The 15,517-nt window shown below is 43.5% G+C and overlaps 1 protein-coding gene across 2 annotated transcripts in view; it reads right to left on the reverse strand.

The window, feature by feature from the left end:
- Positions 1-15,242, reverse strand: part of mmp24 (matrix metallopeptidase 24) — a 160,815-nt gene extending 145,573 nt beyond the window's left edge. For both annotated transcript variants that reach the window (XM_013132481.4, XM_029114249.2), the window contains exon 1: positions 14,862-15,242. In XM_013132481.4, coding sequence (XP_012987935.2) covers positions 14,862-14,987 — 126 coding nt within the window. In that variant the 5' untranslated portion in view covers positions 14,988-15,242. The remainder of the gene's footprint in view (positions 1-14,861) is intronic.
- Positions 15,243-15,517: the final 275 nt, after the last annotated feature.

Raw genomic sequence — 15,517 nt, forward strand, 5'->3', positions numbered from 1 at the left:
TTTGACATCATGTTGTCAGTACGATTGTAGAAAATACTCTGTATTTATTAAATCCCTATGAATGCAAATTAGTAATTACATACTGGAGTATGTAATTACTTTATTGTCATAAGATTCACTGTTGTCTTAAGAAATAATGTTTCCAAAAGAAATGTATCCAAAAATATAAAATATATAACTACTGCAGTTACTAAAGCTTTCAAATTTGATTGACAGTTGTGTATATTACTAGTATATAGCCTCAGCAAGCCATGCATGCAAAGACTATTTGCTTTCCGTCCGTCGTGCTTTAACTACTATTCTATGTTGATAAGTAGGACAAATGTGCCCGTTCATAACAATCAAAACTCGTCCAAAACATTTGTTCTAGCGCCTGCACGTATACCTGTTTATGAACGGGCACATTTGTCCTACTTATCAACATAGAATAGTAGTTAAAGCACGACGGACGGAAAGCAAATAGTCTTAAATATGTTAATCCATCTGCCTCAACTGTAAATCACTAAAGACTTTCCACCAAGTGGGATATTGGTTACATTTCTCTCACACAAACAGCTCGTGAGTGCGGAGGGTCGTATCTTCCTGCTCACAGAACTGTCAACATGTGTATCTGGGAGAACCACACTGATGTTACCGTGCGTCCAAGTTTCCGTAGCCAGGGCAACAATGACGTTCAGTGACAGACAGTCAGCTCCTCCTCTCAATACAGTGCAGTTGTCCCTCAGTAGGAGCTGGGTCGTGGCTGGGTCTTCCAGCATGACAATGACCCGAAACACACAGCCAGGGCAACTAAGGAGTGGCTCCGTAAGAAGCATCTCAAGGTCCTGGAGTGGCCTAGCCAGTCAGCAGACCTGAACCCAATGGAAAATCTTTGGAGGGAGCTGAAAGTCCATATTGCCCACCGACAGCCCCGAAACCTGAAGGATCTGGAGAAGGTCTGTATGGAGGAGTGGGCCAAAATCCATGCTGCAGTGTGTGCCAACCTGGTCAAGAACTACAGGAAACGTATGATCTCTGTAATTGCGAACAAAGGTTCCTGTACCAAATATTAAGTTCTGCTTTTCTGATGTATCAAATACTTATGTCATGCAATAAAATGCTAATTAATTACTTAAAAATCATACAATGTGATTTTCTGGATTTCTGGGAAATGTTCCAAGGCGTTTGGAGGCAATATCAATGAATACACAGAGTCTGGGTCAACAGTGGTATCCATGCCATGCTTAAGGCACGGACTGCAGGATTCAACTCCGGCAGCAAGGACAATTATAAGAAATCCCAGTATAATCTCAGGCAGGCAATAAAAACTTCAAAAAGTAAATACACAGTCAAAGTAGAATCTGTCTACCAGGGATCCAATACCAGGAACATGTGAGAACAATCACTGACTATAAAGGCTATACAGGTGGTGTGGGGTAAATGCCGGCTTCTCTCCCAGAGGAACTGAACTCTTTCTATGCTTGCTTTGAGAAAATCATACCTCCCATCGATACTCAAATGACCAGGTCAGATGTAGGTAAAGCCCTAAAAAGGATTATCACCCGCAAGGCTCCTGGACCGGACAACATCTCAGGTTCTCAAGGTCTGTGCAGACCAACTGGCTGATGTCTTTACTGATATCTTCAACCTATCGCTACGTCAGTCAGTTGTCCCCACCTGCTTCAAAAAGCCCATCATTGTTCATGTGCCAAAAAAGCTAAAAGTCCTATGCATGAATGAATACTGCCCTGTAGCACTCACACCAATCATCATGAAGTGCTTTGAGCGGCTAGTTAAAACTCACATCACAGACTCACTGACTCGTGGTGTCAGGATAACAACCTCCAGCTCAATATCAGCAAAACAAAGGAGAAGATTGTTGATCACATGAAGCAGCCGCGGGGAGACCACCCTCCCATACAAATCAATGGGTCTGCAGTAGAGAAAGTTCACAAAATCCGGTTCCTTGGTGTCAACATCAGCGATGACTTGACCTGGTCTCATCACTCTAACATTTTGGTGAAGGAGGCCAGGAAATGTCTCTTTCTACGCCGATTAAGGAGATTTGGCATGGGTTCCAGGATACTCACCAACTTCTACAGATGCACTAGAGTATCCTGACTGGCTGTGTTACCGCCTGGTATGGCAGCTGCACCACCCTCCACCGCAAAGCACTTGAGTGGGTGATTAAAACTGCAGAGCGCACCACAAGGTCTGACCTGCCATCCCTGCAGGATCTCTACACAGAGAGGTGTAGGAGGAGGAGCAAACGGAACATTACATATCCCAGCCACCCATGCCACAGACTGTTAACAAAGCTGCCGTCAGACAGAAGGTACAGGAGTATTCCGTCCAAAACTAACAGGCTACGGGACCACTTCTTTCCTCAGGCTGTAAGGCTGCTCATTTCAGGAATCCCTCTTCCCTTCCATCCATAGTCCCATGCACAACTGTCACTTTATACAATTATATCATGCACACCTGTCACTTTTACATTGCACTACGGTTGTACACTTGTATAGTTATTATTGATGTGAGTTTTTGTATAGTGTTATTATTGATTGTGTTGTTATCTTTTTATAATTATAATTACTTTTTAACTTTTAACTGCACTGTCAAGAGTAGGAAAACCAAGCATTTCATTGCCATAACTTGTTATTGCAAATGACAAATAAACCTTTGAACTTGAAAAAGATGGCGGACATGATAAGTTCTTGCAGTGTTGCACCTCCTGGGGAATAAGGCATGTAAACAAAGAATCAGCATTCTAGGTCAATTGGAGTGGAAATGGGAGCATTGCGGGGGGAAATGAAAGCGTGGCCTTTGGCGACCCTTTTGGAGGAATTGGGTTGGGTGTCTGTGTGAATAATATACCTGGTCTATATTTTCATTGTATCATAATGTAATGCACACATGACGTGTATGCAGCCATAAGTTTTACACTTTTCAGCCATTTTGTCCGCCATCTTGTAATGTTTCTCTTATTCCTTACAACATTATAGGGAGGCACAATATACACCAACAATAAAATCAAATCGGATTACCGGTTGATTTTAAGGTTATTTTTATAGTGTTCATTAGATTTAGCATAAAGAGCCAACTTTGTGAAGTCACAGTTCAATCGACTTTTGTAATAGCAACTAGTTTAATTATCAGTCCTGTTCAGAAGTATGGCCTAGAGTCTGAAAATGTACTGGTGAGTAAATCAGAGTATGTTTCAGGAGAAGAGGTTTAAATGCATTAATTAGCATTAGCCTGTGTTGAAAAAGGTCACATTTCTGACAGCTGCTGTTTCGCTGCCCTTTGGGATATCAACAAGCAAATGCATATGGTGTTATATGCAGGTGGTGTCAGAAGGCACAGTGAATATGAAATGTATAGGTTATTGTTCCATAAAACAATGCAGACATGAATATTTTGGATACATACATTGTACAGTAATCAGCCATTTTTTGTGCCACCTTGCAAGATCTCTCTTATTCTAGAAATCAATCCAAGGAGGAATGTAAGAGATACTTGTACACCAAAGGGCCTGTGAATCTTACTTTGTAAAAGTAGAAAAAATTGGTAGGTTTTGGCAAATTTTCTTTGTACAGAAAAATCCAAGATGGTGGATCAAAAAATGTTTCCCCATGAGAAATGAGGCATGTACACAAAGTAGCAGCACTATAGGTCAAACAGGGTGTAAATGCAATCATTGTGAAATTAGCTAATTGAATCGTGTACTGTAGCATACTGGTAGAGGAATCAGGGCGGGTGTCTGTGTGGTAAGTATTTGTGGTCTATATTTTCAGTGTGCAAAGTTACAGCATTTTCTACCAAGGGACTTTGAGTTATTCAACTGTTTCAAGGGGATACAATTATAAACAATAATACTGACAATAACAATAAAGTTTCTCCTACAGGAGAACCCCTACAAATTATAAAAACTATCATCAATTACAGTTAAAATAATAATAATAAAAACTATCCACAGCTTTGCTGCTTAGATCCCTAATAACAACCAATGGTAACAATAACAGTAGTGTTTCACCAGTGAACTGCTGAAACACTTATAATAATGAACCGGAACAAACAAAATTAGGGTTTCTCCAGTGAACTGTTGAAACCCTAATAATAATAATAATTATAATTATAAGAGGGTTCCAGCAACTTCGTAGATTGGCCCCTATTAACCAACGGTAACAATAACAATAGTGTGAAGCAGTGAACTGTACAACATGTACCTGAATGATATAGAAAAGCATATGGAGAAGGCTTGGAACGGCCCATGATCTGAAACACACCACATCATCTGTAAAACACGGTGGAGGCAGTGTGATGGTATGGCCATGCATGGCTTCCAATGGCACTGGGTCACTAGTGTTTATTGATGATGTGACAGAAGACAGAATCAGCAGGATAGATTCTGAAGGATATAGGGATGTATTGACTGCTCAGCCAAATTCAGTAAAGTTGATTGGACGGCGCTTCACTTTACGGATAGACAATGACTCAAAACATACTGCAAAAGCAACCCAGAAGGATTTTTAAGGCGAAGAAGTGGAATTTTCTGCAATGACAGTCAATCACCTGATCTCAACTCCACTGAGCATGCACTTCACTGGCTGAAAACAAAAGTTAAGGCAGAAATACCTAAGAACAAACAACAACTGAAGACAGTTGCAGTTAAGGCCTGGCAAAGCATCACAAAGGAGGAAACCCAGCGTTTGCTAATGTCCATGCGTTCCATACTTCAAGCAGTCATTGCCAGCAAAGGATTCTCGACCAAATATTACAATTGAACATTTAATGTATGATTATGTAACTTTGTCCAGTTACATTTGAGCCCCTGGAAAAAGGGGTCTGTGTATGAAAATAGTTATAATCCCAAGACATTTAATGTGACATTTTTGTTCAACCCCTTGAATTAAAGCTGAAAGTCTGCACTTCAATTGCATCTTGGTTGTTTCATTTCGAATCCATTGTGGTGGCGTAAAGAGACAAAATTATGAATCTTGCAGATGTACACTCACCTAAAGGATTATTAGGAACACCATACTAATACTGTGTTTGACCCCATTTCGCCTTCAGAACTGCCTAAAATCTACGTGGCATTGATTCAACAAGGTGCTGAAAGTATTCTTTAGAATTTTTGCGCATATTGATAGGATAGCATCTTGCAGTTGATGGAGATTTGTGGGATGCACATCCAGGGCACGAAGCTCCCGTTCCACCACATCCCAAAGACGCTCTATTCGGTTGAGATCTGGTGCCTGTGGGGGCTATTTCAGTACAGTGAACTCATTGTCATGTTCAAGAAACCAATTTGAAATAATTCGAGCATGGTGACATGGTGCATTAACCTGCTGGAAGTAGCCATCAGAGGATGGGTACATGGTGGTCATAAAGGGATGGACATGGTCAGAAACAATGCTCAGGTAGGCCGTGGCATTTACACCATGCCCAATTGGCACTAAGGGGCCTAAAGTGTGCCAAGAAAACATCCCCCACCCCATTACACCACCACCAGCAGCCTGCACAGTGGTAACAAGGCATGATGGATCTGAATGTCTCAACAGAAATCGAGACTCATCAGACCAGGCAACATTCTTCCAGTCTTCAACTGTCCAATTTTGGTGAGCTCGTGCAAATTGTAGCCTCTTTTTCTTTTTTGTAGTGGAGATGAGTGGTACCCGGTGGGGTCTTCTGCTGTTGTAGCCCATCCGCCTCACGGATGTGCGTGTTGTGGCCTCACAAATGCTTTGCTGCATACCTTGATTGTAACGAGTGGTAATTTCAGTCAAAGTTAATCTTCTTTCAGGTTGAATCAGTCGGCCCATTCTCCTCTGACCTCTAACATCAACAAGGCATTTTCACCCACAGGACTGCCGCATACTGGATGTTTTTCCCTTTTCACACCATTCTTTGTAAACCCTAGAAATGGTTGTGCATGAAAATCCCAGTAACTGAGCAGATTGTGAAATACTCAGACCGGCCCGTCTGGCACCAACAACCATGCCACACTCAAAATTGCTTAAATCACCTTTATTTCCCATTCTGACATTCAGTTTGGAGTTCAGGAGATTGTCTTGACCAGGACCACACCCCTAAATGCATTGAATCAACTGCCATGTGATTGGTTGATTAGATAATTGCATTAATGAGAAATTGAACAGGTGTTCCTAATAATCCTTTAGGTGAATGTATATTATTTAATTTCTAAATCTGATGTGTATAAATACACAACTCTGGAAAAAATTAAAGAGACCACTCCTATTTTTTCTTAAATCCATACATCATCTTCCGCTTATCCGGGGCCGGGTCGCGGGGGCAGCAGTCTAAGCAGGGATGTCCAGACTTCCCTCTCCCAAGACCACTTCCTCCAGCTCTTCCGGGGGGACACAGAGGCGTTCCCAGGCCAGCCGGGAGACAATGTCCCTCCAGCGTGTCCTAGGTCTTCCCCGGGTCTCCTCCCGGTGGGACGGGACCGGAACACCTTCCCAGGAAGGCGTTCCGGAGGCATCCGAAACAGATGCCCAAGTCACCTCAGCTGACCCCTCTCGATGTGGAGGAGCAGCAGCTCTACTCTGAGCTCCTCCCGGGTGACCGAGCTTCTCACCTTATCTCTAAGGGATCCCCCAGCCACCCTGCGGAGAAAGCTCATTTCGGCTGCCTGTATCCGGGATCTTGTCCTTTCGGTCATGACACAAAGCTCATGACCAGAGGTGAGAGTAGGAACGTAGATTGACTGGTAAATCGAGAGCTTTGCCTTGCGGCTCAGCTTTCTTCACCACGACAGACCAATACATCGACCGCATTACTGCAGAAGCTGCACCGATCCGTCTGTCAATCTCCCGTTCCATCCTTCCCTCACTCGTGAACAGGACCCCTAGATACTTAAACTCCTCCACTTGAGGCAGGCACTCTCCACCAACCTGAAGTGGGCAAGCCACCCTTTTCCGACTGAGGACCATGGCCTCGGATTTGGAGGTACTGATTTTCATCCCCACCGCTTCACACTCGGCTGCAAACCGTCCAAGTGCATGCTGAAGGTCCTGGCTTGAAGGGGCAAACACGACAACATCATCCGCAAAGAGCAGAGACGAAATTGTGTGGTCCCCAAACCTGACACCCTCCGGCCCCTGGAACAGAACAGCCGACAAAGGGCAGCCCTGCCAGAGTCCAACATGCACAGGGAACAAGTCTGACTTACTGCCGGCAATGCGGACCAAGCTCCTGCTTCGGTCGTACAGGGACCTGACAGCCCTTAGCAAAGGACCCAGGACCCCATATTCCCGAAGCACCCTCCACAGGATGCCACGAGGGACACAGTCGAATGCCTTCTCCAAATCCACAAAACACATGTGGATTGGTTGGGCAAACTCCCTTGAACCCTCCATCACCCTGTAGAGGGTATAGAGCTGGTCCAGTGTTCCACGGCCTGGACAAAGCCACACTGTTCCTCCTGAATCTATCGGCCGTATTCTCCTCTCCAGAACCCTGGCATAGACTTTCCTGGGGAGGCTGAGAAGTGTGATCCCCCTATAGTTGGAACACACCCTCCGGTCCCCCTTCTTAAAAAGAGGGACCACCACCCCGTTCTGCCATTCCAGAGGCACTGTCCCCAACTGCCACGCGATGTTGCACAGGCGTGTCAGCCAAGACAGCCCCACAACATCCAGAGACTTGAGGTACTCAGGGCGGATCTCATCCACCCCCGGTGCCTTGCCACCGAGGAGTTTCTTGACCACCTCTGTGACTTCAGCCGGGGTGATGGACGAGTCCACCTCTGAGCCCTTATCCTCTGCTTCCTCAATGGAAGACGTGACGGCGGGATTGAGGAGATCCTCGAAGTACTCCTTCCACCGCCCGACGACATCCCCAGTTGAGGTCAACAGCTGCCCACCTCTACTGTAAACAGCGTTGGTAGGGCACGGTTTCCCTCTCCTGAGGCGCCGGATGGTTTGCCAGAATCTCTTCGAGGCCAGCCGATAGTCCTTCTCCATGGCCTCACCGAACTCCTCCCAGGCCCGAGTTTTTGCCTACACAACCACACGGGCTGCAGTCTGCTTGGCCTGTCGGTACCTGTCAGCTGCCTCAGGAGTCCCACAAGCCAACCAGACCTGATAGGACTCCTTCTTCAGCTTGACAGCATCCCTTACTTCCGGTGTCCACCACCGGGTTCGGGGATTGCCGCCTCGACAGGCACCGGAGACCTTACGCCCACAGCTCCGAGCGGCCGCTTCGACAATGGCGGTGGAGAACGTGGTCCACTCGGTCTCAATATCTCCAGCCTCCCTCGGGATCCAGTCGAAGCTCTGCCTGAGGTGGGAGTTAAAGATCTCTCTGACAGGAGACTCGGCCAGACGTTCCCAGCAGACCCTTACAGTACGCTTGGGCCTGCCGAGTCTGTCCAGCTTCCTCCCCCGCCATCGGATCCAACTCACCACCAGGTGGTGATCAGTTGACAGCTCCGCCTCTCTCTTCACCCGAGTGTCCAAGACATACGGCCGCAGGTCAGATGAAACGACAACAAAGTCAATCATCGACCTGCGGCCTAGGGTGTCCTGGTGCCACGTGCACTGATGGACACCCTTATGCTTGAACATGGTGTTCGTTATGGACAAACAGTGACTAGCACAGAAGTCCAATAACTGAACACCGCTCGGGTTCAGATCAGGGGTGCCGTTCCTCCCAATCACGCCCCTCCAGGTGTCACTGTCGTTGCCCACGTGGGTGTTGAAGTCCCCCAGTAGAACGATAGAGTCCCCAGTCAGAGCACTTTCCAGCACCCCTCCCAGAGACTCCAAGAAGGTCGGGTACTCTGCACTGCCGTTTGGCCCGTAGGCACAAACAACAGTGAGAGACCTATCCCCGACCCGTAGGCGCAGGGAAACGACCCTCTTGTTCACCAGGGTAAACTCAAACACATGGCTGCAGAGCTGGGGAGCTATAGAGCTAGTTTCCGTGTCCAGGGATCGGGTTGTCTAGGCCCCCGCCTTCGACTGCCACCCGATCCTCTCCGCACCGGCCCCTTATGGTCCCTCTTGTGGGTGGTGAGCCCACGGGAAGGTGGCCCCATGTCACTCGTTCGGACTGAGCACGGCCGGGCCCCATGGGGAAAGGCCCGGCTACCAGGCGCTCGCGAACGAGCCCCAACCCCGGGCCTTGCTCCAGGGTGGGGCCCCGGTTGCGCCATACCGGGCGACGTCACAGAACACAAAATGTTTTTCATCTTTTCTTAAATCAACATCTCTAAATGTATGGCAGCCATTCCATTCCAGTGTCTGTTAAATTCCAACACAGGCACACCTCATTTTACTTAATGAGGTACTGATTAGGTGATAACCTCAACCAAATTTAATTTAATGAGGAAAAGTAAAAAAAAACACTGCTGTGATCATCACTATCCTCTTGTAATAGGACCAGCTGGATGGCAAAAACAGTGCAAATAGTACCACAAAGGTAATTTGAATTAAAAAAATAACTATTCAGCATGACAAAAGAAAATAAAAGCTTTGAGTAAATAAAAGAACAGTTCAACTCTGGCTTTACTGGCAGAGGGATACAGTGAGCATTGTTGTGGAAATTTCTTTATACAATGTATTCTCACTGATTAAAGGACTTGAGTCCCATTGTTTAGATAGGTAGAGGAATGTGGGGGATCTGGTATTTGCATAGGGGGCATCATTGACTGGTATCAGCTGATGAAATGGTTACTCTTTATCTCCTTATCTGTATAACTCACCAGGGCATCTATTGTCTGTTCGGGTTCGGTTGGAACCCTTAGAGTTGAAGAAGGTATTTAGGGCAGGAAGGAGAGCTGTCCTTTGTGTGATGTTTAGGTTATAATGGAACAAAGGGAATGTGTTTGATTGACATGAGACAGATGGCAGCATCTTACCACACCCCTTTTTCCTATGTGATATATACAGTTGAATGAGCTATATTGAGTTAGAGACTATTCACTGTTACTTTGTAACCTGCGTATTCTCTCCTGGCAAGTTTTATTAAAACCGTTTATTGCGCAATTGATTTTTCCTGTCTTACCTACCATTTTCATTGAACTGTTTTGTACTTTAGAAATTGCCATCACAGCATCAGGTTGCTTCCATCCTGAAAATGTCAAGGACGGCGGTACATAAGAACAAGGTCAAGCAAAAGATATTGGGAACAACAAAGCTATAGACTGGCAGAGGGTGAAAACGATTGTCCACTCATCAAGTCAATCGAATGTCACTCAACAACTGTAGGATGACATCAAGTGACCTACAAAAAGAATGGCAAACAGCAGCTGGGGTGAAGTGCATGGCGAGGATGGTTTGAAACAGGCTCCTAGGGGCAGGGTGGAAGTCAAGTTCATCAATGAGAAGCAAAGAAGAGCCAGGCTGAAGTTTGCAAAAGACCATAAGGATTAGACTGTAGAGGAATGGAGTAAGGTCATCTTCTCTGACGAGTCAAAATTTCTGCTTTGCCCAACACCTGGTCATGTAATGGTTAGACGGAGACCTGGAGAGGCCTACAAGCCACAATATCTCGCACCCACTGTGAAATTTGGTGGAAGATCGGTGATGATCTGGGGATGCTTCAGCAAGGCTGGAATCGGGCAGATTTGTCTTTGTGAAGGATGCATGAATCAAGCCACCTACAAGGTTATCCTGGAAGAACACCTGCTTCCTTCTGCTCTGACAATGTCCCCCAACTCTGAGAATTGGTTTGAATTGGCTCCTTTCCACTCAGCCAGGTCAATCAAGGTGTGAATGGAGGACCACCAGATCAAACCCTGTCATGACCAGCCCCATCCCCAGACCTGAACCCCATTGAAAACCTCTGGAATTTGATCAAGAGGAAGATGGATGGTCACAAGCCATCAAACAAAGCCAAGCTACTTGAAGTTTTGTGTCAGGAGTGGCATAAAGTCACCCAACAGCAATGTGGCAGACTGGTGAAGAGCATGCCAAGACGCATTAAAGCTCTGATTCAAAATTAGGGTAATTCCACCAAATATTGATTTTTTAACTCTTCCTAAGTTGAAAAATGTATATGAATTTGTTTTCTTTGCATTATTTGAGGTCTGAAAACCATGCATTTTCTTTGGTTATTTTGACCAGTTGTTATTTTCTACAAATAAATAATCTAAATGAATGTTCATTTTACTCAAACACATACCTATGAATAGTAAAACCAGAGGAACTGATAATTTTGCAGTGGTCTCTTAATTTTTTCCAGAACTGTAATATATATTTTTTTTTAATATATTTTGTTTTATCTGATGAATTCCTTTGTTTAAGTAGTTGCTAAAACTATGGATATTCTGGTCCAGTGATGATAATGTGTTCCTTTATAGCAATACATAACAGTATATACAGTGCTGGGGAGAATAAGTAGTTGATACATTGCCGATTTTGCAGGTTTTCTTACTTACAAAGCATGTAGAGGTCTGACATTTATATCATAGGTACACTTCAACTGTGAGAATCTAAAACAAAAATCCAGAAAATCACATTGTATGATAAAAAAAAAAAAAAAAAAAGATTTTTATTGCATGACATAAGTATTTGATCACCTATCAACCAGTAAGAATTCCGTCTCTCACAGACCTGTTAGTTTCTTTCAGAAGCCCTCCTGTTCTCCACTCATTACCTGTATTAACTGCACCTGTTTGAACTTGTTACTTGTTTAAAAGACACCTGTCCACATACTCAATCAAAAAGACTCCAAACTCTCCACAACCTCTCCAAGACCAGAGAGCTGTGTAAGGACATCAGGGATAAAAATTGTAGACCTGCACAAGGCTGGGATGGGCTACAGAACAATAGGCAAGCAGCTTGGTGAGAAGGCAACAACTGTTGGCGCAATTATTAGAAAATGGAAGAAGTTCAAGATGACGGTCAATCTCCCTCGGTCTGGGGCTCCATGCAAGATCTCACCTTGTGGGGCATCAATGATCATGAGGAAGGTGAGGGATCAGCCTGGAACTACATGGCAGGACCTGGTCAATGACCTGAAGAGAGCTTGGACCACAGTCTCAAAGAAAACCATTAGTAACACACTATGCCGTGATGGATTCAAATCCAGAGGGGGAATGGGAGAAGGTCATGTGGTCTGATGAGACAAAAATAGAGCTTTTTGGTCTAAACTCCACTCACCGTGTTTGGAGGAAGAAGGATGAGTACAACCCCAAGAACACCATCCCAACCATGAAGCATGGAGGTGGAAACATTCTTTGGGGATGCTTTTCTGCAAAGGGGACAGGACAACTGCACCGTATTGAGGGGAGGATGGATGGGGGCATGTATCGCGAGATCTTGGCCAACAACCTCCTTCCCTCAGTAAGAGCATTGAAGATGGGTCGTGGCTGGGTCTTCCAGCATGACAATGACCCGAAACACAGGGCAACTAAGGAGTGGCTCCGTAAGAAGCATCTCAAGGTCCTGGAGTGGCCTAGCCAGTCTCCAGACATGAACCCAATAGAAAATCTTTGGAGGGAGCTGAAAGTCCATATTGCCCAGCAACAGCCCTGAAACCTGAACAATCTGGAGAAGGTCTGTATGGAGGAGTGGGCCAAAATCCCTGCAGGCAGTGTGTGCAAACCTGGTCAAGAACTACAGGAAATGTATGATCTCTGTAACTGCAAACAAAAGTTTCTGTACCAAATATTAAGTTCTGCTTTTCTGATGTATCAAATAATTATGTCATGCAATCAAATGCAAATTAATTACTTAAAAATCATACAATGGGATTTTCTGGATTTTTCTTTTAGATTCCATCACTCAAAAATTACAGACTTCTACATGCTTTGTATGTGGGAAAACCTGCAAATTCAGCAGTGTATCAAATACTTGTTCTCCCCACTGTATATGATTCCACACAATAAACAACAGTCAACAAACATGCTCTCTTAAAACACACCTAAATAAAACTTTAAATGTAGCACTATACATAACAATGTGAACTGGAAAATAGTATTCAAAGAAGTTTACTAAAATATAACCCTGTAAACATCATAGATCATCAGTATCAACACTAACAGCAGTCTAAGACTGCACCACAATCTCACAGTCAAATTGCAGGTCCAAAGGAGATTGGTAGTGGTTATTTACTAAACCCATTTGATTTGATAATGAATTGCAGAATTATTGGTATCGGATATTAAATTCAGTAGGCTATAACAGCAGCTTTATCTACAGTATATGGTAACCTGATGTGTAGTTTTAGAAAATCCATTGTAATTGTTGTGCCGAACAAATGCGCACCAGATGTAGCCACCAGGTGTAAATTCAGCCACAATAATCTCAGGTAGGCATCACACGTCACAGAAAATTATTAAGTAAAGGATTAAGTTAAATATTGGGCTCTGCAAAATAAATGTAAGGTTCTAAATGCACTCATAATAAAACTAAATGATTAAAGGACAGATTAATTCATTTAATTTAAAGCCTGCTCAAAGCTTGTGGAAAGAAAATGTCAAATCAAATTAATGTAAGATTTATAAAAGGTTATTATAAAAGGTCCCACCACGTAGCCCACAGGTCTATTTTACATATACTACACCACAGAGACACAAAAAAGTCCCTATAGCTGAATGTAATTAATATATAGAATTATGAACATCCAAAACAACAGTACAGGGCTGTCATAAATACACAAGCACGTTTGTTTCTCATGTTTCATGTATTTGTTTTCTTTGTCATACTATCACACACTTATCAGCCATGCTTTTATCCAAACTCTGTGTGTGAGTGTCTATGTGTGTCATGAGATCATTCCAAGCAATTGGCAAGGATTTTGCTGGAAACAGCTCATCCAAAACAAAGCACACATTCTTACTCTGTAGACCACCTCTACTTGCTTCCAACTCTCTGCGCTTTCAATTAATCATGGAGGAAGCTATATTTGGAATCATGAAAATAATTCAGGATTCTTTCTTCTGCAAACATCAAAGCAAAGCGCAGGAGTTTACTTAAATACTGTATGTTATTGATCTGCTGTTATTGACAAAATACCTTACACCAATGTAATGTAAATATTCACTGTGTCCAACATTGACCCAAGAAAACTGGATTTTAATATATGCCTTGTATAAATCAGCTCCAAAAATATGTTCTTTACAAAGTTGCATTAAATAGAGTTGGAATGGGATACGTGTGCTGTGGTGGCAAAATGAATCATTTCAATACACAACTGACTTATGTAGCCTATTCAACATTTATGTAACTGACATCCATATAATTGACAACAGCCTTTCTCCAGTTAGGTAGGGCGGGATGGGAAAGCGATTTTTTTTATAAAGTTGAATGCTGGTGCTGGGTTTTCATAACGAAAATAAATAAATGGCATTAGACATTGTGGAATCAATGTTATACAATCAAATGTATTACAATGTTTAAACTAGTCTACCCCAAAACAAAATGAAAAAATGTGCTACCACTAGTGGATGAACATGCTACTATCAAAAGGTTATAACAATCTAATTGGAAAATTAAACCTAATGATCCGTCAAGGCTTCAAAAATCATACACAATACTACATTTCAATATTTTCTGCAACGTTCAATCAAGTGAAGATATCTAGTCGAGTTGAAAATACGGGTCTAGGTTAATCTATAGGCTAAATGTTTTAAGGTGATGTGATACATCTGCTTATGCTATTGAAATTGCATTGCCTGACATTGTTTAGGCCTATGTTGGTAATTTATTTTTGACAACTCCCGTTTTTTAGCACTACCCTATCTACTCAGGTAACAAAAACATCCAAACGCATGATTCCATTTAATTTGCACCTGCGTTATAGGCTAGTACTGGAGAAGACGCGATGGAGCGGTGTGGTTTTGCCTCGTCCATTCCGGCAAGGATGCTGTATGGAAATCAACTGCATTAAAATTCATGTTTTTGACCTACCTCAACGATGAACGTCTTCTCTTCTCCACAGACCGAAACAACCCAGAATAAAATATGAAAATAGCAGGTTTTCCAGCAAAAACCAGGCAACCCAGCTTTCCTTCTCTTCGATCCCACCCCCGCCATGATTGTCCCCAAATTCCCCCCTCAGTTTACGTTTAATTTCCAGTCGTACGTCCACGCTTCATTCCTAGGAAGAATGATCCTGCTTGATTTCTTATTTTTCTCTGGTTGAATTTCACCGCAGACCAACTGCTAAACTCCGGCTCCTATTGCGCAGACTCTGTTCTTAAAGCGCCACACCAACCGACGATCAGCATGTTACGGATAGGAGATTATGAAGCCTATTCATGCCTGGACGCCGTTTCTACGCCGTGCAGCTTGCCTTTTAGTGTCACAGGCGTAACAGTTAAATAGAATTGAGTGGCTTCCCATACGAGTATTTCTATAAATAAAGGTGCCTATAGTTGTGCCGTCGGGGTAAGCATAAAAAATATGTTCAGTATAGTTTTCTTGCATCTATACATGTGTAGTCATAAAAAATTAAATGTTAAATAAGACCACATAAAAACTAGTTTGGAATCTTATTTGCAGGTGTTCAATTAATCATCTCTTTTTCAAGACACGTGGTTAATAAGGTGAAAAGAGGGTGCTAA

Source organism: Esox lucius, chromosome 17 (genome assembly GCF_011004845.1).
Source record: "Esox lucius isolate fEsoLuc1 chromosome 17, fEsoLuc1.pri, whole genome shotgun sequence".
In the NCBI taxonomy this organism is placed as follows: Eukaryota; Metazoa; Chordata; class Actinopteri; order Esociformes; family Esocidae; genus Esox; species Esox lucius.